The sequence below is a fragment of the Pogona vitticeps genome, chromosome 4 (assembly GCF_051106095.1).
Source record: "Pogona vitticeps strain Pit_001003342236 chromosome 4, PviZW2.1, whole genome shotgun sequence".
In the NCBI taxonomy this organism is placed as follows: domain Eukaryota; kingdom Metazoa; phylum Chordata; class Lepidosauria; order Squamata; family Agamidae; genus Pogona; species Pogona vitticeps.
In genome coordinates, this window is record NC_135786.1 from 103,830,407 (window position 1) to 103,855,899 (window position 25,493).

The 25,493-nt window shown below is 38.7% G+C and overlaps 1 protein-coding gene across 4 annotated transcripts in view; it reads left to right on the top strand.

Moving 5' to 3' along the window:
* Nucleotides 1–25,493, top strand: part of DENND1B (DENN domain containing 1B) — a 217,211-nt gene that overhangs the window by 58,391 nt on the left and 133,327 nt on the right. For all 4 annotated transcript variants that reach the window (XM_072998076.2, XM_078392296.1, XM_072998074.2 and 1 more), the window contains exons 4-5: nucleotides 9,447–9,496; nucleotides 19,144–19,257. In XM_072998076.2, the coding sequence (XP_072854177.2) occupies nucleotides 9,447–9,496; nucleotides 19,144–19,257 (164 nt within the window). The remainder of the gene's footprint in view (nucleotides 1–9,446; nucleotides 9,497–19,143; nucleotides 19,258–25,493) is intronic.

Genomic DNA, 25,493 nt, shown 5'->3' on the forward strand with positions numbered 1-25,493 from the left:
AGTGCCTTTTGAAATGCCCTCTGCTTCCCTGGGTCTCCTGTGTTGCTGAGCAACACCATCCCCAATGAGAAAGGGGTACCTTAGGGATGTTCATCAGAAAAGTGAACAAGCAGTTAAAAGACTCTAGTAGCAATAGCAACAAGAACAGTAGCAGTACTGTTAAGCAGAGTGCAAAACAAACTAAAAGTCTAATAATTACTAATTGGCCAGAATCCTATTTGTTAGTTAGGTAAGTGCAGTGATGAAAATTGTAGTGATGAATTTCTGCTAATTAGTAATTGCCTTTCGTATCCCTTGTCGTGTACCATTCCCTTGAATTGGTGGTTGGCAAGCGATCCATGTGCCAGCTTAACTGGTGGCAATTTGTACTGCAGTTTATGCCATTGCGCTTATGTCTGCATAACTAGCCAGTCAGATTCTGGCCTTCATATTTACTACAATAATGTCAAAATATAGAGATCAAAATTTAATAAAATTCTAATTTATTGCAACTTTCCTGTTCAGAACTGCTGATGTATTTAATTGTTCCACTAATTATTTATACTAAATTGAATGTGAAGAGTGACAGTGTGACATCATTTTTTTCTTTCATTGAACTGTATGTGTGTTATGTGCTATCAAGTCCCATCAACCTATAGTGACCCTGATAGTGTGGTGTAGTTAGCTAAAATGGTAGACTAGGACTCAAAAGACCCAGTTTCAGAGCTGCACGACGACAGACTCACTAGGGGTGTGTGGTCCTGGTAAAAGAACTCCCTAAGTATCCTGAAAATTTTATTAGGGTTGCTATAAGTCACATGGGAATTAACAGCACATACCACACACAAACATGGTTTAGATTTCCTGGCAGTCCTTACTACAGATAATGGAGGGGTCCACTAGAATAATTCTCCCTCAGAGACTAATGGATCCAAAATGATTTCAGAGCATTCCAGGGCATTTTGAAGCTGTTGGAACTATGGATGCTTTCATTGCAGTTGGGAAATAACCCAATAATAATTGGGTGGTCGGTGTGGTTACTTTTAAGTGTCCTTTAGTTAGGTGAAAAGCAGATGCTTTTTGGTTTTCTGATGAGTGCAGGGCAATGAAACACTTCAGCACATGCTTATTCAGAGGGGTTGGTTTAGGTCTTTAAGGGACTTTTACATTCTAGACCCATGAAAGCTGAAGAGGAGACCTCGGAAGCCTGCTGAGATCCCTCACATCTGTTCTGAACTGCACTCTGGATGGATTCTGGGAAGATGATTGAAGCAAGCTCTTGTCCAGTCTCTTTGCTATACAGTTAACTCCTTGGAATTTGTCATTTTGACGGGAGATATTCATGTTGTTTGTTAAAACCTTTAATATGTGCAGATTACCCATGGCCGCAGCGTTGGTTACTCACTTAGTTGTCATTGCCATGGCAATACTCCTATGTAGTGTGACTTAACTATGTTATATAGAAAGCAGGCTAATCATATTCACATGAAATAGAGTCTATTGCTGAGTATGAACCAGTAGAGAAGTTTGCTTTCTCTTCTTCATACCTCTTAGACCTCCTCTTACATATGCAATATCGTGGTGTGGCAATGAGGAGCTATTGGAAAGTAAGGGAAAGTAAGAAGGATCCTTTAAAAATGTTTACTTTCTGTCAATTAAAAATTAATAGAGCATTAAGAAGGCAACTTTGGTTGCTCTTTGTTGTGTCCTGTTTGTTTCACTTGCAGTTATTATTGTTGTTACATTTATTTCCAAAGGGGTACTCATGTTAGTCTGTAGTATGTGTTTGTTTTTTTCAGGAAAAACACCAAGTAATCATGTGGCACCTTAAAGACTAACTAGTCTTATTTGTTGTAAACATTCCTGGACTTAAACTTTCTGCGTATGAAGAAGTGAGTCACAGTCTTAAGAAAGCATATGTTAAATAAAACATTATAGGTGGTAAGGTGCCAAAAGACTGCTTCCCTTCCTCTTCTTTGTTATCACAGTGTTTACATTGGAGTGGTATTGAAATGTGGTTCCTATGCCTTTACTGTAGAGAGATCCAGAAGTTCAACCATCTCCCCAAAGAAATGCATTGTTAAGGGCATCAGAAAAGAAGCCCAATTGATACAATTCTGCTTTTCTTCTGACCCTTCCTGAAGACGTAAGCCCAGAATCCAAGGTTGGAGTTGATAGCTTTCATATGAAATACATATCTTTTTCTATCCCTTATCCAGAAACCACCAATTCACCTATGTTACACCTCTTAAGTCAGCTGCCTCTTGCATGAAACTCCTTGTGTGAAGGTCGACTGATCCACTTCTTCATCTCTCCTTTTTGACACTATCACTCCTGTCTATATTGGAGAAACAATTGAGAAAGAGATTAAGAGATACAGTATATGCATAATGTATATCTGGAACATTGTCATATAAAGAGAGTCATTTTAACATTGAGTTTCCTTGGCAAATTAAAATAAATTCTGTGAGGAGAAAAGCTGCAAGTGATCTGTTTAACAGCCTTTTCTGGTGCTTTCTAAATCTGCATTTAGATGGTTTCAATATTTATTTATTTATTTATTTATTTATTTATTTATTTATTTATTTATTTATTTATTTATTTATTTATTTGCAATATTTTTTAGCCGCACCATTACCAGTGGCTTCTGGGCAGCGTACAACATTAAAACTTAAAAACATTAAAAACATTTTAAAAGACAATATAAAATATCATATATTAAAATAATTCTTAAAACATTAAAATTAATAAGTCCTGCTGCTCATGTGGCCAGCTAGGGAATACTGTTTAATTAAAATGCTGGCTAAACAGAAAGGTCTTTGCCTGGCGCCGAAAAGCCAAGAGTGTCGGATCCAGGCGGTTCTCTATAGGGAGGGCATTCCGAAGTTGGGGGGCAACAGCCGAGAAGGCCCTATTTTGACATGCCATCCCCCTCACCTCTTTCAGGGATGGCACCTTCAGAAGGGCCTCCTGGTCTATTTATTTATTTATTTATTTATTTATTTATTTATTTGATTTTTACCCCGCCCCTCTAGACCATATCTACTCTTAGAGGATGGGCAGGCTCATATGGAAGAAGGCGGTCCTTTAGGTAACCAGGTCCTAAGCCATTTAGGGCTTTATATGTCGAAGTAAGCACTTTGAATTGGGCCCGAGCAGCAACCGGCAGCCGGTGCAAATTTTTCAGAACCGGCATGATATGAGTCCGTCCGAGTCTGAAACATAATATTCTAGATCCATAAGAATATGACTTTTCTCTGTACACATGTTCCCACTTTTGTGCTCCTATACATCTTAGAACAAATGGAAATCCAACCCCCCTCCATTTTTCTTTCTATCAGGACAGTGCTGAATATTTTTTTATCAGCAGTTACCGTAATTATATTGTGCATCCATTAAGCTATTTCTGCTAAGCAAAGTGGTGATTGCCATTGTTGACAGATTGATTCTTCATGCAGAATTACCAGATTCCTAGTTGATTGTACTGTATTATATTCTAAAACATTTATTTTTGTCATTTTCTTGAACTGTGTGTGATTTGGAGAACACACTGATGTGTCCATGATATAGCTGAGAACATTATCCAGTAGGCATATTTCTTGTACATAGACAGCAGTATAATATTTTTAATCAGCTAACAACTAACACTCCAGTCTATTATTACAGCAAGAGATTACAGTTCTGCACCAATATGTCAACCTGGTCTGTCAAGCAGCCAAGACATGTCTTAAGTACATGTGCGATAGCTTTTTTCCTTCATAGAACTGTGATCTGTCCTAGAAAGTGTGTCAGTGGCATGGGAAACAAAATTTTAAATGCATAATCATGCTGTCTAAGTATATTATTTCTTCATTGTGTAAATAATATTTTTAGCCAGTTTACACCAGGTGTTCCACCTTCTGGACTGTGTCTTATTTTCATTTATTTTAAAATTTGAATAGCACCTGTAATTAAGGCAGAAAGCTGAGCCCTGCTAGCTAGGTAGGCTTCCATCTATTGATCTGTGTAAACCTGGCTTACACTGTCAGGGGAGAAGCAGTCAACTGCTGAGCTGCTTTGTCACTGACATAAGCTGAGAGGATTCCCTCCCGCCCCCCAATACTGTTTATACACCAGTCTATAGACCTGCTGGCTGGTTGAATTTTAAAGAGTGCAGAGATTTAAAGACTTGTCCCCTGAGGGATGATCCTGCCAGTTGGGAAGCGAGCTGAGGCTGTGTTTTGCAGAAGTGCTCGTGTCTAGGGGGGAGGGACGGAAGACAGCAGTGGGAAAGTCTTGTACTTCATCTGCCTCTTAACAGATTTGCAGAAGGGACCAATACATTTATCTGTTGCAGCAAAAATAGAAATGCCATGTATGCTCATGTGGGATTGAGGAACAGAATTCTAGCAGGAATGTCATGAATTTCTGCAAATATAGGTTCCCAGTGATTCCGTCTTCTGTGCTTGCTCCTCAGTATTGTTAAGAAGCATGGACCAAGAACAGACTGAGGTCATTCTTAATGGCATAATATGCTACCACTGGGGAAGCCCAGTATATCAAATAAAGCTGTATTCTACTAGAAGATGGAAATGTAAACCATTGTAATAACAGTAGTGTAAATAATTATTTGAGTAACTCTTCAACATTAGGTTTATTTATTTGCTTGTGATCAGCAGACGGCTATGAATTTGGGTTGGCTCATTGAATTAGGTATGTTTGCTGAACCAGACATTGGGAGTTCAATTCCCCAGTGAGCTTTGTAGGAGAAGAGCCGGCCTGTGTGGCCATGGGCAAGCTGCACAGCCCCAGAGTGCCCTCTCCTCTTGAAGAAGGGAATGATAAACCACTTTTGATTACTCTGGATTTAGAAAAACTGTGGAAAGGGTCACAATAAGTCAGAATTAACTTTATGGGGCATAATTAATTAAACATTATTTCCAGGGTGGTCTCAGTTCTCATCAATAAAAGAGCGCAAATAGCAATGTTTTCTGGAATGTAATGTGCTATATTAAAAGACATGTATACCATTTGGTTCTTGATATCAACAAGTAGAAAACCACGAACCAGTTTATCAATGTGTGTGCAGCGCTTGACTTCTTTCTTTAGCTCAGAACTGGGCAAAGTGCAGCCCGAGGGCCACATACGGCCCACGAGCCACTCCTATCCAGCCCACAGACTGTTTTAAACATCAAAACCATTTATAGCTTTTTGTCTAAAGTTGATCAGTTGCTTATCTTTAACATACAGCAAAAAACTCTTTAGTATTTGTGAAGATTAACAAGTCTAAAATAAAAACAATCATAACATCACTGTTTCATTTTATTTTTAAGTAAAGTTGGTTCAGCCCCCGAACACAGTTCAGATTTTTCATGTGCCCCCTCTATAGAAATTAATTGCCCACCCCTGCTTTAGCTCTTTTGTTTTCATCCCATCTATGACCATGATCAGTTCAAGCCTTGTAAACCTGAAACTAAAACCAGAGGGTTTGCAAAGCATATTAAGAGAACATGGTTTTTCAGGGTTTGTTTTAGGGTAGATATAACATGATACCACCACTGAAGACTACAGAGTGATAGAAAGCAGGAAAATACTTCTGACAAGGGGACTCTTGATTTCCAGATCACAGTTTGCAGTGCATTATGTCTGCACTGAACTAAGGACAAAGTTCTTTTTATAACTCAGCCCCTCCCCCAAAAAGGAAGTAAATAATTTCCTAAATATAGCAGATTTCAGGACTCTTACACCATTAATCAGCATAACATTTGATGCAAATGTGATGGTTACAAAATAGTGGCCAACAAGGTTCACTCTAAAATGCGCACCTGTGTGCACTTGCCTCCACACACACCCACACACACGCAGGGCTTCTCCACCTCTGAGCACCCACACCGATTGTTTTCAGTCCTTTTGGTTCCGATTGAACAGAACCCCGCTTGGGGGGACAGAGGTGTGTATGCAGAGGGGGAGCAGAGTTACGTGCGAGAGAGACAGAGCCCCACCCAGCGGGGCTGAAAAGCAGAGGGAACATTGGTGGCAAAGTATAATTTGATAGGCCAGAAAGCCAGTGCAAAGCTCAACAGCAGGGCACATGAGATAGACTTTCCTGGGGTTTCCTACATTTTAGGAGGTGGGTGCTTCTTTCTTTCTGCGCTATAGTCCTGACATTCGCTATGGTTCCTTCAAGATTCTCTAGGCAGGGGGCAGGGTGGAAGCCAAAGTGTGATTCATATTTGATGTAGATGTTTTGACTCTTTTACTATTAGCTGCTACCTCTCTCTGCCACTGTGTGCAATGCCTGCCAGATAATGAATTTTATCAATACGTGTTGGCTTCAGGCATCCAGCAATGGTTTTATAACTTTCATTGTTAAGTCTGCCTGTTTTGCATGGGCTGAACTTTACCACATTGGACTGTTACATTTGCTTGCCACACTAGCAAAAGGCCAAGGCTGTAGCTCTTAGTGTTTGCGGTTGTGTGCCCCAACTGGTTCCCACTAGCTTTTGAAGGATATGGTTCCCTGTGGAGGCCTTTAGCTTTGTATTTTGTCAGTGTTTCTTATACGTCAGCATATAAGCCAAGTAAGATTTAGATATTTAGGGACAAAAGAGTGGTCTAATTGTCCTTGAAAGTTGATGAAAAAAATTGTGACTTTGCAAACAGGTTGCTATTACTGTAGCTATTTTATTATAGTTTATTTTTTGTTTTAGCTGTTTTATAATCTTTGGTTAGATTATAACATTTCTGTAAGTACTTGATGGTGAACAGTGTTACAGGGGCTGAGAGGCTACCCTTATGATCTTCCTAGTTTCAAAGCTGCCTTGAATATGATGTATTAAATCCAGGATTTGTGCTCTACAGCTCTTTTCAGGTCTAAAGCCAGCCTATTGTAGGATGAGTGGTTCTACTATTTCCATTAGATAGTTAAGTGTTGTTCTTTCCTGGAGTTTATAAACATGAGAAAGTAGTGATATTGGCATGAATTTTTTTGTGGTTATGGGCTCTTTATCAGTTTTTGAAAATTCTATCAGATGTGCCATGCTCCACATTTTTGGAATCGTGAGAGAGTCAAGATAATTATTTAAGAAATTAAGAAGGTAGTTTTGTGTTAGCATGCCGAAATGTTTTATCTGTTCTACATGGTTGTTGTTCAGGCCAGTTGCCTTGGGATATTTGTAGCTACAAATTGCTTTTTCCAATTCACTTAAGCTGAATGGTCTTGCAAAGTCATTGGTTACCATTAGTACCCATTTAGGTGCTTTATAACTATTGTGCATTTACTTAGGTCCTCTGTTATTATCTCTGTCATCCTGTTTTGTGACAGCAATAGATGATATTTGGAGGTCAGTCATGACTAGTATAGTACTTTCATACTGTTGGTGAGGTATCTCAACTGCAAGTCTCATGCAAGATATTTTGGGGCATTGATGTGATTGTCTCTATGCATTTCTTGAAATTTTTCGCTCCATAAGACGCACCTTTCCATAAGACGCACCAATTTTTTAGGAGAAGAAAACAGGAAAATATAATCTGTTTTCTTCACTCCATAAGATGCACAGACTTTCCACCCCCTTGTTTTGTGGAAAAAAAGTGCGTCTTATGGTGCGAAAAATACGGTATATCACAATCATGTTTTTATCAGAGCTGATGCAATAGCTCTTCTTTAAGAGTTGACAAGCCATGTTGGCCCTGACAAGGGCCCTTTTTGTTATTGGTGGCAGGCCACTGTCAAAATCATCTAGGCAACTTCCTCTGCTATTGATCATACTACCTATTGGGGGGGATACTGGAGTAGAAGGATCAACTGTTGAGAATTTTGATTATAACGTGCATCATAATATCAGCGGAGTAAGGAGATATTGGTTAGCAGAGATACTTATGACTCTGTGACACTGAGAGAGTAAAACCAACAACTTAGTCTATTTACATATTTATATAGAGAATAGACATTCCTCTGGCAGCATAACATGACATGAAGCAACACACAGCACAGGAAAAAGTGATCTGACTTACAGCAGATAAGGATCTTCATTTTACACATGACTTATGTACAGTTCTGTGACCAATCAGATAACAGATTACTTCATTTTCTGTTACACCAAGTTTCATCACGTACACAGCTGTACAACATTAAGTCTTAATCCTTGATACCCACACCTGAATACAGTCAGTACAGTGACTCAGGTAAAATCAGCCATTTTACATTTAACTATACAACATTAATATGTAATACATTTTCATATCAAAATCTCAACAGTGCTGTTGTTGCTCAGGGAATGCCTGAATTTGTTCACATTCTTTGAGGATGCTCCTTCCATGTCCTCCATAGTAGGAGGCAGTATGAAAGTTGGTGTAAGTTTATGGTTGAAACTATCTGTGATCCTCTGTGATTTCCTGATTTAATTGCACTCTTCCTCCAGACAAAACTGACCTTTTTCATGAATGTGACCCACAAATGTATGTCCATGGTGCATGTTAACAGCACTAGTTCATATTCATCCATTCCTTCTCCCTTTCCTCCTTTTTGTTTCTCTTCTTTCACAAGAGTTAGATTTGAAGTTCCCAGGGCAGGATCATGTCTCCTTTGTCCAATGTAGTGTATATTGGTGGTATTACATAAATGAGGTAATAATGATCTGTGGAAAACATGAGTTTACAATAAAGAACAACTGGCAATAATATTTCTCCTTATACCATATTGATACTGACCACTTGGGGCAATAGTTACTATTATTATTTGTTCAGGTTTCCATGTATCATGTCATTTTCAGAAGCAACATAGGTCATTTTTATTAACACCTTTTATATGCTATTAACCAACACCACAGATAGAAAAGGGGGAATAAGGTTACAATTTCCACAAAAAGACGGGAATTCTGTATTTAGTTCCTTTTAAAAAAAAACTCGGTGGGTTGTACTTGGAACCTTGTATGACTGTCCTAAGGGGTTAATTCTGCTTTATAGTCAATGAAAAGTTCCCAGCTTTTTAAAACATTAGCTTATGAAATGCGTATAGAGTTGTTTAGCTCTCAGTAAATTCATTTTGCTGCCAACTTGGTTCCCCTTTCTCTGCTTGCATTTTAATTGAAACAACATTTGTATTTTTGAGCCAGGATCTGTCAGAAGTCCCTGTGGCTAGTCTGTAGTACAAGTAGCAGCAGGCGTGGCATGTCCATATGGTACGGTGCTTCTTGTAAAATCCATATGGCCTTGTTGAAGGGAATCCCAGCGGGGATGTGAAGGGTGTTAATACCCTTCAGGCCAGGCCTTTCCCTCCTGGGGTTTCTATGGCATTGTCTTTGCAATCTGCCAAAGCACAAACTTAATTCCTTTTTAATAATAAATTATTGAAGTCCAGGAATATGTACAATCGTTTTTCCATTTTTCTAGCTAAATATTGCTTCGTTACTCAAATGTTTAAAAGCAAACAGTATTCCAGAAGCAGTAATTTGTAAACATCTCTAACATTCTTTCTTCTGTATTTACAGGAACTGCTCCACATCCTACCTAAATTCTGCTTTCCTTTTGACATTACAAGGTATGTCTTGCTGTGACTTTTTGATAAACAGTGTTAACAGTGGATGCACATGCACTGAAAAGTATGTCTCATTGTGTTTTGTAAAACTGTATTGATGCAGAGATCACTTTCTAGGAAACTTTTAAGAAGCAAAATTCTTTCTCCAATTCTTTCTTCAGGTTGTAATCTTGTCAGTGTGCTAAATCCTCCAAATAACTTTTAGGTTTTTAATGGGAAAACATAAAATTTTAATATAGGTTTGCTGTTAATTATATTTACTAAAATGCTGCTTGTTTTGCCCTTGGCCCACAACAGTTCATTGTGCCAGTTGCACAAGGGTGTATTTATTACCCCTTGCACCTGTGTAAGGCCCGTTGTTTGTAACTAGGTGATGTCCACTTTGTGACCTTGCAAGCTAGAGATACCTGAAGGAATCATGATGCTCTCTATTCATGGAGCAGTTACATTCCATGATTGCTAATTGGATTCTGGGTAATAGCTGTTTTATTTTTTTAAAAAAACTCATTACAGTTAAAACTCATTACAGTTAAAACTCATTACAGTTAACTCTGTCTTACAATTCTTTCCAAATGAGCTGGAAAAGCAGTTGGTATAAAACAGGTATAATGTGGTTTCCTTACAAAGGTGGCTTTATGACCTGGATCAACAGTCATATTAGCTGTTGAATGTTTTCTTTTGATAAGGAGTTGTAGAAACTTCCATTTCACTTCTGCACACTCTATCAGGAGCCTCTTCTATTGGAGCATGGTACAACTTTAGTTTTTTAAAAAATTAAGCAACTCAGCTATATGGCACTTCTGCAGTGACTATTTTTTTGAATAGTATATGCAGACAGCCTTCCTACTGGAATGCCTGTTGAGAGTCTACAAACTCAAATGTGTCCTGAACATTAGTTTTGAGTTAATTTGTTGTGAGTTGTTATTTTAATCTATGTCCTCAGTAATAAACAGGGATGTGAGGTGTCATTAGAGCAAACTATTGTTTCTCTGGTTTATTGGGAGGATGCCAAATGATAAATTAACTGTGGAGCAAAGCTCTGTGACTTGTTTAGGCACTCCACTGCAATTGAGAATGATTAAGGAGAATGCACCAGTATGTTGTTCATTAGAAAAGCCAGGATTCCCACAGGATGACAAATAGCAAAAAAAGAGAGTTAATATTATGAAACTATTTTATCATTGGAGTATAAACAGTAGAGTCTTGTGGCACCTTAAACATTTCACAGGTTTTCCTTTCCCCTTCAGCTGATGTGATTTTCTTAATAAGGATGACAGTTCATTCACCTCATTAAATAGATTCAAAAGCTGTTTAATTTTATGTCCCAAAAAGTCTGTTCGTGTTGAAGGTTTCATAGGTCTCTGGCCCAGTTCGGTTGTAACAGGAAAGCTGCTATGTGGTGAGGTTGATGTTCTCATGTACCTCAGCTCTGTGCTGCCCCTCTTTCATACATGAAAGGAAGAGATCAGAAGTTTCCCCTTCAGATTTTAACCAAACTGCAAATCTGCAGGATTTGGGGAACTTAAGATAGTTTAGTTGTTCAGTCATCTGGCTGCAGAGCCAGAAGTTGGGGGGGGGGTTCGATTCCCCATGGTGCCTCCTGTGAGTAAAGCCAGTCTGTGTGGCCTTGGACAAGCTGCACAGTCCCAGGGCGGCCCCCAGAAGAAGGGAATGGTAAACCAATTCTGAGCATTCTCTAAGTAGGAAAGCCTGAAAAAGGTCTCCATAAGTCAGAATTGAGTCAGCACATTATTATTATTATTATTAAAAGCAAAAATTAAGGAAAGATAAAGAATCAGGATCAAACTGTATTTGGTCCTCAGATGATAATTTTACCATATAATACCCAACCACAAGGTCAAGGGGATCACTACCATCAACCATAGTGACAGATAATCTCCTTATCACAACAATACACCCACAACAAAACACACTAATCACCCATCCACAGAAAACAATACACCCATAACAATACACAGTAATCATCCCAACTCACAGCCATAAATACTCCACGCCCTAGCCAAACTACACCAGAGCACAGTTTGCTGTCCTCTGAAGATGCCGGCCACAAAGACTGGTGAAACGTTAGGAAAAACCACCTTCAGAACACGGCCAAGAAGCCTGAAAAACCCACAACAACCATTACCATATAATAGTTTTGATAATTCAGACATTAAGAACTGTGGTAGGTTTAAGCCAGCCACATACACTTTTTCTTATCTGCTTTTGACTCACAGAAGAAGAAAAGAGTAGAGTGCAAGCCTGACCCTTGTAGTATCACATGTTTTTTTTGCTAGAACAGACTGACATGGCTTACCCTTCTGGAATTTAGCTGAGAATGAATTTCAGTGAATTTCTAGAGTTAACAACTCTCCATAACCGCTTGACATACTTGTTTCATAGCCTCCTCCTATGCATGCTTCCCCTTCATGGAGGAAGGGAAAGCTGCCTTGTCGTGGCGAAGGGGCTTGAGTAATTCAGAGAAGCTATGGGCTATGCCGTGCAGGGACACCCAAGATGGACAGGTCATAGTGGAGAGTTCTGACTAAAAGCAATCCACCTGGAGCAGGCTTCGGCAAGCCACTCTAATAACTTTGCCAAGAAAACTCCATGGACAGAAACAAAAGGCTAAAAGATATGACGCTGGAAGAGTCGGACATGACTTGAGGACTGACTAAACAACAACATGCATGCTTACTTAGCTCAATAGACTTACTTTAAAGAAAGTGTGCAGAGGAATGTGACTTAACTTCAGGGAATATTTTTGTTAAATGATTAATTACAATGTAATGCCACTGAATGTTACACTGGCAATGATGGCAAAGCACAACAGGGGAAAAGAAAGAACTTTAAAACATGAGGCTATGTTTCTGTCATCCAGTGGTTAGGAAATAATTAAATATACATATGATTTATTGAAATGATAGATTAAGAAGATGTAAGAATAAATCTGTTGTAAGAAATTGTATGAGAACAAATATGTTGCATTTTTTAAAAAAAACAGTGTGTAAGTATTAGCCTAGATACAAGCAATTACAGGCAGTATCTTGTAAATTATTTCAGTAAAAATCTGTGTCTTTTTCACCTTGAAAGTTTGTGTTCATATGTTAAGATAACTACAGTATTGCATCATTTTCTATTACAAGCCAAATATTGTGAATTGACTCACTAAAACTGTAAAAAATTGTGTATCATACTTTAAAGCCTGCTCAAAGTGAGTACAGTCATTTAAATAGTGAAAGATAAATTAATTCATATGAAATACAATGGCAGTACAACATCTTTTTAATGGCATGTGAAGGATATAAAAAACTTCATTTTAGAAACGCCTAAATGAAAAAATCTGAGAAAGAAAAAGTTGTAAAGGTGTTGTAGTTTAGTTCTTTCTTTTCATACATTACATTGACTTAGGAATGTGATTCTGTTGCATCATAGACAATAAATTATCCATTTGTTTTACAAGCCTGCATATTGATAACTACTGTGAATAAGTTATGAAATGAACATTGATGGTTTTGAACAATGTCAGCTTCTCTGAGAATTTAAAATAATTTCCCCATGCTTTTTAAATTTTTCACTGAGATCTAGAATGTCTTCTTCCAATAAATGAAAGTTGAGAATGTTTGAAATAATCAAGATTAGTTAAAAAAAGTCCTCAATATCTATCGGTTACATATTTTCTCTGTTCCAAATCTATCCAGTATGTTCCTTCATTCAAATATAATGTATCTCTCTCTCTCTCTCTCTCTGTGTGTGTGTGTGTGTGTGTGAGTTGGAGAAATATTTCTCTTCTTACTTTTGCCACACTATTCCTAATTTTACAAACCTCCCCATTTCACTTCCCTTAAAGTAAAACATTAAGCTAAATTTTCAATGACTTTTTTCATATTTTAAAATTAACCTGAAAATACCCTGAACACAGCATAATAAAGCATCAGCACATAGAGCAGATAAGCAACTCCAAACTTTTCTGTTAAAAAAACGTTCTGTCATATGGTTAACTCCACATTCCTAAATGATTACAGAAACCCATATAAATCTGCAGGAGAATACATTCCTCCTCCAAGGCCAAACAACTTATATTTGGCACTGATAATGTGAATATGAATGTTCTAACCTAAAGAGAGGCAATGCATTCTCTCCCCCCAAAGAAAGCTTTAAATTATGTCTTGATAATGATTGTAGCTATATGAGTACTCCCTATCTTTTTCATAGATTGCAGAGCATCCCCTGTTATATACAAATGTACTTAAAACTTTATCCATATAATATATTATGGTGACCTTGAAAGAACCTGGTTTTAGTTTTTAAAACTAAAATATGTGTATTCCACAACATTGAGTGATTTATTATTTTTACTAAGATGTATAAAAACATGCATTTCATATCAAGAAGAAGGAAGGCAAAGACTATGTACTGAAATGTATGATTATTACTAGCCTCTGGCTCATTCAGTCAAGAAAGGGAGATAATTTTGAATGTTGGATGTTGTAATATCATAAAAATGTCATTTAATTAGTATTTTATTTAAATTTACACAACAGTTTAAGGATGAATAACTAGTGGTTAACTAGTAGTAAAGGTAAAGGTAAAGGTTCCCCTTGACAATTTTTGTCCAGTCGTGTCCGACTCTAGGGGGCGGTGCTCATCCCCATTTCCAAGCCATAGAGCCAGCGTTTTGTCCGAAGACAATCTTCCGTGGTCACATGGCCAGTGCGACACGGAATGCAGTTACCTTCCCACCGAGGTGGTCCCTATTAATCTACTTGCATTTGCATGCTTTCGAACCGCTAGGTTGTCAGGAGCTGGGACAAGCGACGGGCGCTCACTCCGTCGCGTGGATTCGATCTTACGACTGCTGGTCTTCTGACCCTGCAGCACAGGCTTCTGCGGTTTAGCCCACAGCGCCACCATATTCCCCCCCCTTTTTTTGGAGTGGACCATCTGTTTTTCACTAAAGGTTGTGTGCTCATATTCTGTGGGGTCTGATTTTCTGCTAGAAGTGTAATCACCATTATAATGCCTGTCTCTATGTATGATAGAAGCCTTTTTAGATTCTTTATCATGATCACTAAACAGTATTATAGTATCATTAACTGGCATGGTTATAAATAAAACTATGTTGTCCGGAAACCATGTCATATTTATTCAGATGCAAGATCTATTGTCTCTCATCACCTTTCAGTAAAACTGAAAATCTACTTACTTCTGCTTTTCTCAGCAATTGTACAGCCCAGTTTCATTTTACACTTAAGGAATAAAAACATTTAAATTGCCATGTCACTTTTGATGGAGCAGTTTTGAGGATGTCCTCCCACTGGCTGCACATGTGGTTATGGAGGTCTAGAAGGGCTTGAGACACTCACATTTCCCTTCATGCTTTTGTGAACCTCTGGGGAGAAGATCTTCTGCCCCTGATTCCCCCATCTGCCCTTTACAAAATCAGCTTGTTAGCTAAAGGAAAATAATAACTGAGCAGAGCTCATGCTCTCCTTTGTTTCAATTATTGTAAATATGGTTCCCCTACTGTAGACAGGAAGATATTTTAGCAGACATGGTAAGCGGAATCTCAGTCTGCTGCATTTCTCTTATTTGTGTCAAAAGCAGCTCAGCTTGAGGGTAGAGGATCCAGCTCTCTGTATTTTTGATCCTTGAGCCTTCCCTAAATCCAGTTGTTAGTCCCAAGTAGAGTAATTCACTGAACTAATTTAACCTTGGGAAAGCATCTGTTATATACATTGAATTTACCCAGTGTAACATTGTGCAGGAGGCAGCAACAAACACCATCCCAAAGAAAAGGAAATGCAGGAAGGCAAAGTGGCTGTCCAAGGAGGCCTTACAAATAGCAGAGAAGGGAAGGGAAACAAAATGCAAGGGAGATAGGGAAAGTTGCAGAAAATTGAATGCAGACTTCCAAAGAATAGCAAGGAGGGCCTTCTTAAATGAACAGTGCAAAGAAATAGAGGAAAATAATAGAAAGGGGAAAACCAGAGATCTGTTTAAAAAAATTGGAGATATTAGAGGAACCTTTTGTGCAAAGATGGACATGATAAAGGACAAAAATGGCAGGGACCTCACAGAAGCAGAAGACATCAAGAAGAGGTGGCAAGGATGCACAGAAGAATTATACCAGAAAGATCTGGACGTCATGGACAACCCAGATAGTGCAGTTGCTGAGCTTGAGCCGGACATCCTGGAGAGTGAAGTCAAGTGGGCCTTAGAAAGCCTGGCTAACAACAAGGCCAGTGGAGATGATGGTATTCCAGTTGAACTATTTAAAATCTTAAAAGATGATGCTGTTAAGGTGCTACATTCAATATGCCAGCAAGTTTGGAAAACTCAACAGTGGCCAGAGGATTGGAAAAGATCAGTCTACATCCCAGTCCCAAAGAAGGACAGTGCCAAACAATGCTCCAACTACCAAACAATTGCACTCATTTCACATGCTAGCAAGGTTATGCTCAAAATCCTACAAGGTAGACTTCAGAAGTACAAGCTAGATTTTGAAGGGGCAGAGGAACTAGAGACCAAATTGCTAACATGCACTGGACCATGGAGAAAGCCAGAGAGTTCCAGAAAAACATCTACTTCTGCTTCATTGACTACACAAAAACCTTTGGCTGTGTGAACCACAACAAACTATGGCAAGTTCTTAAAGAAATGGAAATGATCATCTTATCTATCTCCTGAGAAATCTATATGTGGGACAGGAAGCAACAGTTAGAACTGGATATGGAACAACTGGTTCAAAATTGGGAAAGGAGTAGGACAAGGCTGCGTGCAGAATACATCATGAGGACTAGATGAATCCCAAATCCGAATTAAGATTGCCGAAGAAATATCAACAACCTCCGATATGCAGATGATACCACTCTGATGGCAGAAAGTGAGGAGGACTTAAAGAACCATGTAATGAGGGTGAAAGAGCTCAACATAAAAAAAAACTAAGCTGGTCCCATCACCTCCTGGCAAATAGAAGGGAAAGACATGGAGGCAGTGACAGATTTTACGTTCTTGGGCTCCATGATCACTGCAGATGGTGACAGCAGCCACGAAATTAAAAGACACCTGCTTCTTGGGAGGAATGCAATTAGAAACCTAGACAGCATCTTAAAAAGCAGAGACATCACCTTGCCGACAAAGGTCCGCATAGTCAAAGCTATGGTTTTTCCAGTAGTGATGTATGGAAGTGAGAGCTGGACCATAAAGAAAGCTGGCCGCCGAAGAACTGATGCTTTTGAATTGTGGTGCTGGAGGAGACTCTTGAGAGTCCCTTGGACAGCAAAGAGAACAAAGCTATCCATTTTGAAGGAAATCAACCCTGAGTGCTCACTGGAAGGACAGATCGTGAAGCTGAGGCTCCAATACTTTGGCCATCTCATGAGAAGAGAAGGATCCCCGGAAAAGACCCTGATGTTGGGGAAGTGTGATGGCAAGAGGAGAAGGGGATGACAGAGGATGAGATGGTTGAACAGTGTCATCGAAGTTACCACCATGAATTTGACCCAACTCTGGGAGGCAGTGGAAGACAGGAGGGCCTGGCGTGTTCTGGTCCATGGGGTCATGAAGAGTCGAACACGACTTAACGACTAAACAACAACAACAACAATTCAGTGTATATAACAGTAATGGATTTAGCCCTAAGAGTGCAAGGAAATGTGTTTCATTTGTATGTAAGCTTTTAATTTTTGTAGGGACTAATGCTAGGAAGAAGCAATCCACATGCTTCAAAATCAGAAGTGCTTATCGATAGTGAATTGCAAATTCTCAGTGGCCAGATTCGAAATGATGTTCACAATTAATTGTCAGTTATTTTGTCTGCTGGAATGTGTGTCAGTTGCACAGCTGGGCAGCTAACCAGGCACACAATGGAAACATACTCAAGCACATAATCAGCTAACTGCAGTTAGCCTTGGCAAGTGATAGAACTTTTACATTAACAGTGGTAGGATCCTGGCCAATGAGTTCTCCAAGGTAAAATCAGGGTACATCTCATAATCATTAGCAAATTCCATCAAGTTTTGAGTTGAATGTAATCAGGTTTTGAATATTTGATTTTATTCAAATAGTTCATTTATTTGAACTATTTGAATAACTACTTGAACCAGTTCCTCACAGAGCAATATAGGAGAATCCCCGTATCTGCAAAATCAGGATCTGCAGTTTCATTTGTTTGTAATCTGAAAATATTAAAACTTTTAAAAGACAAATCCCAGAAATACATATTTCTACAATGTAGTTACCAGAACTGGCCACTAGAGCCAGAGACCATTCGACATATAGGGTTCACTATAGCAATACATATTGCCAGAACTGGCCACTAGTAGTAGGCATCCTTCAGTCTCGAGAGACTATGGTAATGTGCTCTGAATAGTGATCTTGGAACAGTGTCTAGTGTGACTGAGACGGCCAATTTGAGAGTGACAATCTCTTCTACACTGAAGACAAATACAGTCTGCCCATGTCCAGCTCCCTGATTTTGGGAGTGCCTCTTTGCCTCGGTCTGCTGAACAAGGGTCTCTTCAAATTGGGAGAGGCCATGCTCCACCTCCTGCCTCCAGGCTGAATGCTCAGATGTCAGGGTTTCCCATCAGTTGAGGTCCATTCCTAAGGCCTTCAGATCCCACTTGCAGATATCCTTGTATCGCAGCTGTGGTCACTAATTCTCCATACAGGAGATCTTTTGGAATCCACTGGCCACTAGAAACAGGCAAAGACCATGCTATGTATAGTATTCACTATTACCCGTCATTTTCTGCATCTGTGAGGGGGGGGGGTTTGGAACTGATCTTCCACAGATACAGGGGCCCTTCTGTACTAGAATCTGGACAGTTAACAGAAATATTTTAGTCTGCTTTTGTTTCCAGCCTTAAACTGCCAGCTGTAAGGGACACCAGTAACAGATAGAGAGGTTCTAGTTCTAGATGGTTCTGATAGGAAACATTGGAGTTTGGAAAATGACTATTACAGTGTCTGAATCCTGATTAATTTGTTTTGAACTTCCATCAGGTGGCTACAAATACAGGTCTTTTAAACAGAAGACTCCATTGTATCTATAAACCTCTATTATGGCAGGCTTTGATTTCTGGTCACTATTAGAGGTCATGCAAAATCTGGGTGCTTCCTCTGGCATTTTGAAGGAGGACAGGAAAGTTTATTTATTTCTGAAATCTTGGAGAGATGTTGTTCATCACATTAGTCCAAATTAGATGCACTAATAATCTGAGTCAGTAGAAAATTATTTCCTCTTCTCCTTTGGAGGGAATTGGGATGCACATAATAACCATTTGAGGACAGGTAAGATAAGTATAGATAACAGTCAATGGTTTTTTAAAATCAAAGTGATTTAAATCACAATTTAAATTATTTAAGAATCAATCTTTAAAAACTTTAATTAAATAAATTTGATTTAAATCCACCCTGTGTAGTAATCAGGCTGCAGTTCTAAGGTGAACCAGACTGGTAATGCCCTACTACTCCAGCTATTTATAAATGTTTTTATTAGATCAAAGTGAGGTCCCCTTTTCCAAATAATGTAAGTGTCCCTTTCTCCAATTTATGTTGGTGAACTTAAATTAATTTATAAACATGTTTTTCTCACATATATGGGGGAGAAATATGTAATATATATGTATTTATTTTGTTCGCAGGGTGACACATGTTGGACAACACTTTACTTTTGTGCTCACTGACATAGAAAGCAAACAAAGATTTGGATTTTGCCGGTTAACTTCAGGAGGCAAAGTATGCCTATGCATTCTAAGGTAAGCAGCTATGTACAAAAAATTTAATATTTTCCTTATCCTGTCCAACTTCTCTTTATGTGACAATTACTGGTAATTTCTGTATAATGGGAGAACTTTGATGATATATATTATTTTACTGCCATCAGAGCAGCATTTTTGACAGTTGTGAACTGTTTAGGTTATTTTTCTCCATGAAGGAAGATATTTTAATGAGATATTTTGTGAATTCTCCATGGTTTTCCTGGCTTGGCAGGTTATGCAAGTACTTGTGTAACTTTTTTAAAAGAGAAAAGACAAGAGCTGCGAATGAAACTGTCCTATGATAATGAAGTGAAGTTCTAGTGCTAATTAGTAGGAATTCTTTTTCTTATTGACCCTAAGGAAAATGAAGGATAAGCTGCATCATAACAACATGTGTATTGATATAAGTGTGAATTAATCTAAGTATATAGGCACTAACCTTAGTTACAAGGCCTTGTATGCACTATAAACTTACTTCATCCTTCTTGAATAAAAATTAAACATAAAATAAAAATTCTTACAGTGTCTTTGTGCAGAGGTAGGATCAATGAAGAATTGTCATATTATAGCGTTTATACAAAATATTTTTGGAAAGGATGGTCATTGGGCTTGTTTGGATATCTCTGCAGGATGAGATATGATTATATGTGTGGAACTAGCAAGCCTTTCCTCCATCCACCGCCTGATTTTGTTCTCTTTCCTTTCCTATCTGGATCTTTGCGTTTTTAGTAATATGTTGTTATGTTTTTAAATTGTACTTAGATTTGATACATTGTCACCCGCCCAGAGTAGTTGGTACGACTAGATGGGTGGGCTATAAATGTAACAAATACATAAATAAATAAACAAATAAACTATGAGGATTGTTCTCAGCTATTGGTGCAAATGTAGGCTATCTGAATATAGCCTCTGCTTGTAAACTCCTGCACGTTCCACACATGGGGTGAAACTGGACTTTTCATGTATGGTTGGAACTGATCTACTGTGATTGTCATCTGCAGATGAATCCTTGACTGTATCTTGTCTACTTTGTGTCATTGTTTCAGGCATTTTTCCAAATGTTGACCTTATCACTTACTCCAATGATTTTAATGAGATTGCTAGTCTACTATTTAATCAATTGGCTTTACTGTATTATTCTGGTTTTTACTATTGTGAACTATTATTTTGAGTTTGAATAATAAATGGTTTCAGTTTTTTCTTTAAAAATCTAGTTTTGCACAACTGCAGTGGCAATGTTCACATCACTAATGGTTATTTGTACAATAGATACGTTATTTACTTATTGTGTGGCATTTAAATCTCTTTTCTTAATAGGCTAGTATAGACATGGCGCTTGAGGTAGGAGGTATTGTTTTCTTTTCTTCTTTTCAATTTTTTAAATTTTTTTTTAACATAAGGGGTGACAAAAGGGAAAAAGGGAACTGGAATTAATGAGGAAGAGGGGAGACAATAACATACTGATATCCAATCTATAGGAGGTATAGTTTTCGTGATGCTAAACTGACAGTGACGGTTACGTTCAAGCCCAGTCAGTCACACACTCTACATAGCGGGCTCATCACATGGTGACTCATACAGAACTGTAACTTTGGAGATATGGCTACGATTTTTGTTTGGTTTTAGTAGTCCTTAAATGCAGTGAAACATTAATTTTAAAAAGTAATTCAAAGAACAGCAAACAGGTAAGTTTTTCAAACATGTAAAATAGAAATCTTAAGTTTAAGGCTTGAGAACTTTGAAGAAAAGCAAAAGAAAACAAGCAGTTCTTTTAAAGACTACTGTCAGTCAATTTAGCTTGAGGTAGTGCCTCATTTTGTTGCCACCTGCTACATGCAAATATGGACCACCAACTCTCCATGTGGGGAATTGTGCTGTGTGTCTGTGAGAGCTGTCATGAATTTGATAATCTTGAAGATGCCACAATGCTGCCTTTTTTTTCTTTTACCTTGTGAAAATTTCTCCAGTCATTAGAATCCTTGGTAGGAAAAAAGATTGCAATCCACTTCCATTGGTATAAATGACTGTACTGATCAGAGGAGGAAGAACTTACCCCTTGGTAAGTAAGTGGATGTATTGCCTTCTGTGAAGCCAGTATCATATCTGCAGCAGACCACTGAGTGATGATGCCTAGGTTCCCCTTAGTGGGCTGAATGTTTTTATTAAACAAGGAGGGTATACGAAGTGAAGCAGTGGGTACTTTTTATGAGCACAGAACTGTAGGAAGTGACTCATTTGCTAGTATGGTTCAACTGTACTAGAAATTAAGCGAACACTTAATGGTAAACAGAAGTGCTATAGACAAAAAAACAAAACAAAACACCAGAGGCCAAGGTGATTAAAAATGTTATTAGAACTGTGGATTTTCACAGTCAATGTTACCTTGTCATCAGTTTGCTCTGAAATAGATATTAAAACATAAACAGCATGACCACAATAAACTGCTTAATTAAAAGCCAAATGAAAGAAAGATTTTGCCACTTTAAAGCAGAGTCTGGTTGCCTGTAAAAGCAGCTGAAAACAAACACCTGAGCAACCTGCCTCACATCTGAGTGGCAAAGGAGATGGAAACTGCTTGGAGATGTAAGCGAGCTGTGATCATGAGCTTCCAAGCAGTGGCAATGAAAGCAGGCATGCAAGTGAGTGATGTGGAGAAGACAGCACTAGATATGGGATGAAGGGGGCAGACTTTAAAAGCTGAAGGAAAGGTGCAAGCACCTGGAAGAAGCATATCCTGTGCAACATGCCAGACATGAATACATGGTAGATATAGCAGGGAGCAGGAAGGCATATATAGGGATCATTATTCTGTGGGAAGTACCTGCTATTGGTGTAGTAGAGTATTGCCCATTCTCTTTCTAGGTCCAAAGTGAGACTTCCCAACCTAGTGTATCCCTGATATGTTGAAACACAAAGCCCGTTACTCATTGCGGTGCTTGATATGGGATGATAGAACAGTCCAATGTCTATGAAGGGCATTGGGTTGGATGAGGTCTGCTTTTAGATTAAGATCACCTTCAGTAGTTTTAATGATGTAGCTTTAAGAAAACGTATTAGCAATACTCTTGTTTTTTTATGCTAATCAAATAAGCATTGGCTGAAATTCTGGAATTCTCTTCCCCCAATATGTCCAGGAGCATATTGCTTATCTGATTGACTTCCCCCCAATTGTTCAAGGGGGTATTCACTACATTCTTGTGCACACATAAGCCATGTTGCTTTCAGTGGGGGCACCCTATAGGTTATGTAAGTGCAAGCCAGCGATTGCTGAAGCAGTGGAACATATATGCATGGTTTTTAATAGGCTTCTTGGTACTGATAAACCCTCACTGCTGTTTGGTGGTTGGTGATAGGAGGCAAAATGGATTTCTTGTACCCAGTAGATTCCTTTCTCTCCAGCGATGATGACAGCCTGTATAGAATTCATTCATAGATCTCGTTTATGTCAGCAGAGCTTCAGTATTCTCCAACTTTCAGCCAACACAGAACTGTTGGATATATTGCAACCTGCATCTGGTGCCTTTAAGACATTTTTAGCTTGGGGGGACTTTTCTGGACTGGAATTGAACATCAGTCAGCTCAGTAGCAGCTAATAGTTCCCTGCCTACCTCAGATGCTTTTTCTCACCTTTATCCAGTCATATTTCTTTCAATGTTAGCAATGGATTCTGTCAAAAGTGGCCAGTCAGAATGAAGTGTTCTGTCAGCTATGTAACCAGTCAGTTAGTCAGTAATGAAGCTAATTAACCAGTAAAGTTCAGTGATGTCAGTGTTTTTACACAATATGATGATTTGGATTTTTTAAAAAATTATGAAGAACTGTAATTAAATGGAAACATTTTTTCTTTCTCATTACTGAGTCTCTGAGTGAATGTGTTGAGACAATAAGTGGCAGTTGATGTAAAACAAATAAGGTGTGGTCTACCGAGGGAGATCTGAAACCAGTCTGTTTTGTAGGTTTCTGCCAGAACCATTTTAACTACTGCATAACCAATAGGAAAGTTTATTTTATTTTTGCTTAAGCCACACTCAATTTCCTCACACACTGTGCCCCCAAGAAGAACCTTGTCAGTTGTTCCTTTCTCTGCCAGTCCACTCTGAGACCTGTGCACAGATACCAGAACTCAGGCAACCTATTGTGGTCTTTTGGAAGCTTCGTCTTTTTTTCTTTTTTTCCCCCCACCGAGCCCACAAAGCTGAAGACATCTGGGGACCCAAGATTGAGAACCACTGCAGTAAGTGATCTGTCAATGTTTGTTAGCTAAAATGAATCTTCATTCGCAGAATCTTCATGTGACTCTTCCCTTTGCATCAGTGTAGGGAATGTGTGGCCCTTATGATATTGCTGGATTGCAACACCAATCAGCTCTAGCCAGCATAGCCAACAGTAGGACACATGTTGCCAATCCCAGCTGTAAAATCAAGATGCTGGAAACAAAGAGCATGACAGGGTTGTTGCCTTCATTCTTTGCTTGTGGGCTTTTTGGAAGTATCTTGCTGACTACAATTGGGAATACAACATGAGATGCATCTTAGGGCTTCAAAAGAAAGCTACTCATATTTTGATATCACTCTAGTTACCTGCTTTAATCAGACACTTTAGTTTGGTCCTGTTATTTTGCAGAACTAAATGCTCAAATGCAAAGTGGCAAGCAATAATTTCTCAGTGAGCTTTAATAAAAACACTGCCATTATTTCTTCCAGTGTGACAATTTCAAATTTACAATGCAATACTAAATGCTTACCAGGCCAGCTATTCCCTCCCTGACCTCTAAAAGTGTGTATATAGGCTGAGAACACATCCATCTTTTACTCTTGAGGATTTGGGAGTGGGGGTAGTCATTTGAGCATAAGGAATATAATTTAGGATCAAACCTGCTTTCTCATTTAAAAAAAAGTTACATCCTTAGCTATGTTATAACTGGAGTAAGAAATAAAAATTGCAACAAAAGAAAGATTTTAAAAGCAAATTGAATATAACTTGCAGTCTGTGGATAGTAAGAGACGATAGCAGACCAGATAATCAATGAATAACAGGCTAACTGGAAATTGTTTGGTAGTAGCCATTGATAGCCATAAGAAACATCTTTATCTGTTTTTCAATATGCAGTGCCACTTTTCTACCATAAAGGCCCTGAAAGCAGCTTTAGGGAACAATATACAAATATTTAACAACAATAAACTGAAACAATATACTCTTGTTTATAGACACCGTTTGGATGTCTGACGTCACCTACAGAGGTACTCTTGAGTCTTCTGCTTGAAGGGATGTGGCCAAAATAGAATCCATCTGGCACTAACCTGTTGTAGGGTTTAGGTGGCCCATATAGCTCAGAAGGCTAGCATCAGATGGTAGGACACAGAGATGTGCTAGTAAAAGATACTCAACTAGTGCCCAAATTCCATAGAGCAGTGGTACCTGATCATGGGTGTCATGTTTCCGCATGGTCCTTGGTTGTTTCACCAAGCAAAGACGCACGCTACATGTCATTCAGCTGCCACTAGTTGATTACATCAGCTTTATTCACTATTAATGACAGAGGTCCGGGCAACGTATCATTTAAGAACCAAGTAGAAATTGTTTATTGTTACAGGTGATGAAAGTCCAGTCAATGTCATTAACTCTCAACTGAAATAACCTTCTCCCTTCTCATCTCCACTCACCCTCCCTCCTTTTCTTTTCCCCCCACTTAATTCCGCCCCCACCAACTCCTATTGGCGCAGGGTGAATGCTACACTGGTCCCCAGATGTTCTTGGACTAAAACTCCCAGAAGCCTTCACTACTAGCTGTGCTGACCTGGATTTCTGGGAGCTATAGTACAAGAACATCTGGGGACCCAAGATTGGGAACCAGTGCCATAGACTATTGTATAGCAGCTGCTAGACAATATGGTGTAATATTGTGGTCTTGTGTAAGCAGAGTATACTTCAAGGTGTCAGTTTACCTTTGTTGAGAAAATATTTTGCACTGAGTTAGTTAGAAAAAGCATTATTGCATGTGGAAGAGGCTTTCTGCTTGTGGAAGAACATGCATTGAATCCAACACAGACCAAAAGAGTGGATTTCCATGTTGTCTGAATTACTCATATCAAATTTCCTTTTTAACATTTTTATTTGCATTAGGTTTCTCTTCTCCAGGACTCTGTTTAAAAGAGTGAACCATGAGTCTATGGAAAGTCCAGAAATATGACAAAAGGACAAAAGTCCTCTCCCACTGTTTTTCCCCACCAGCC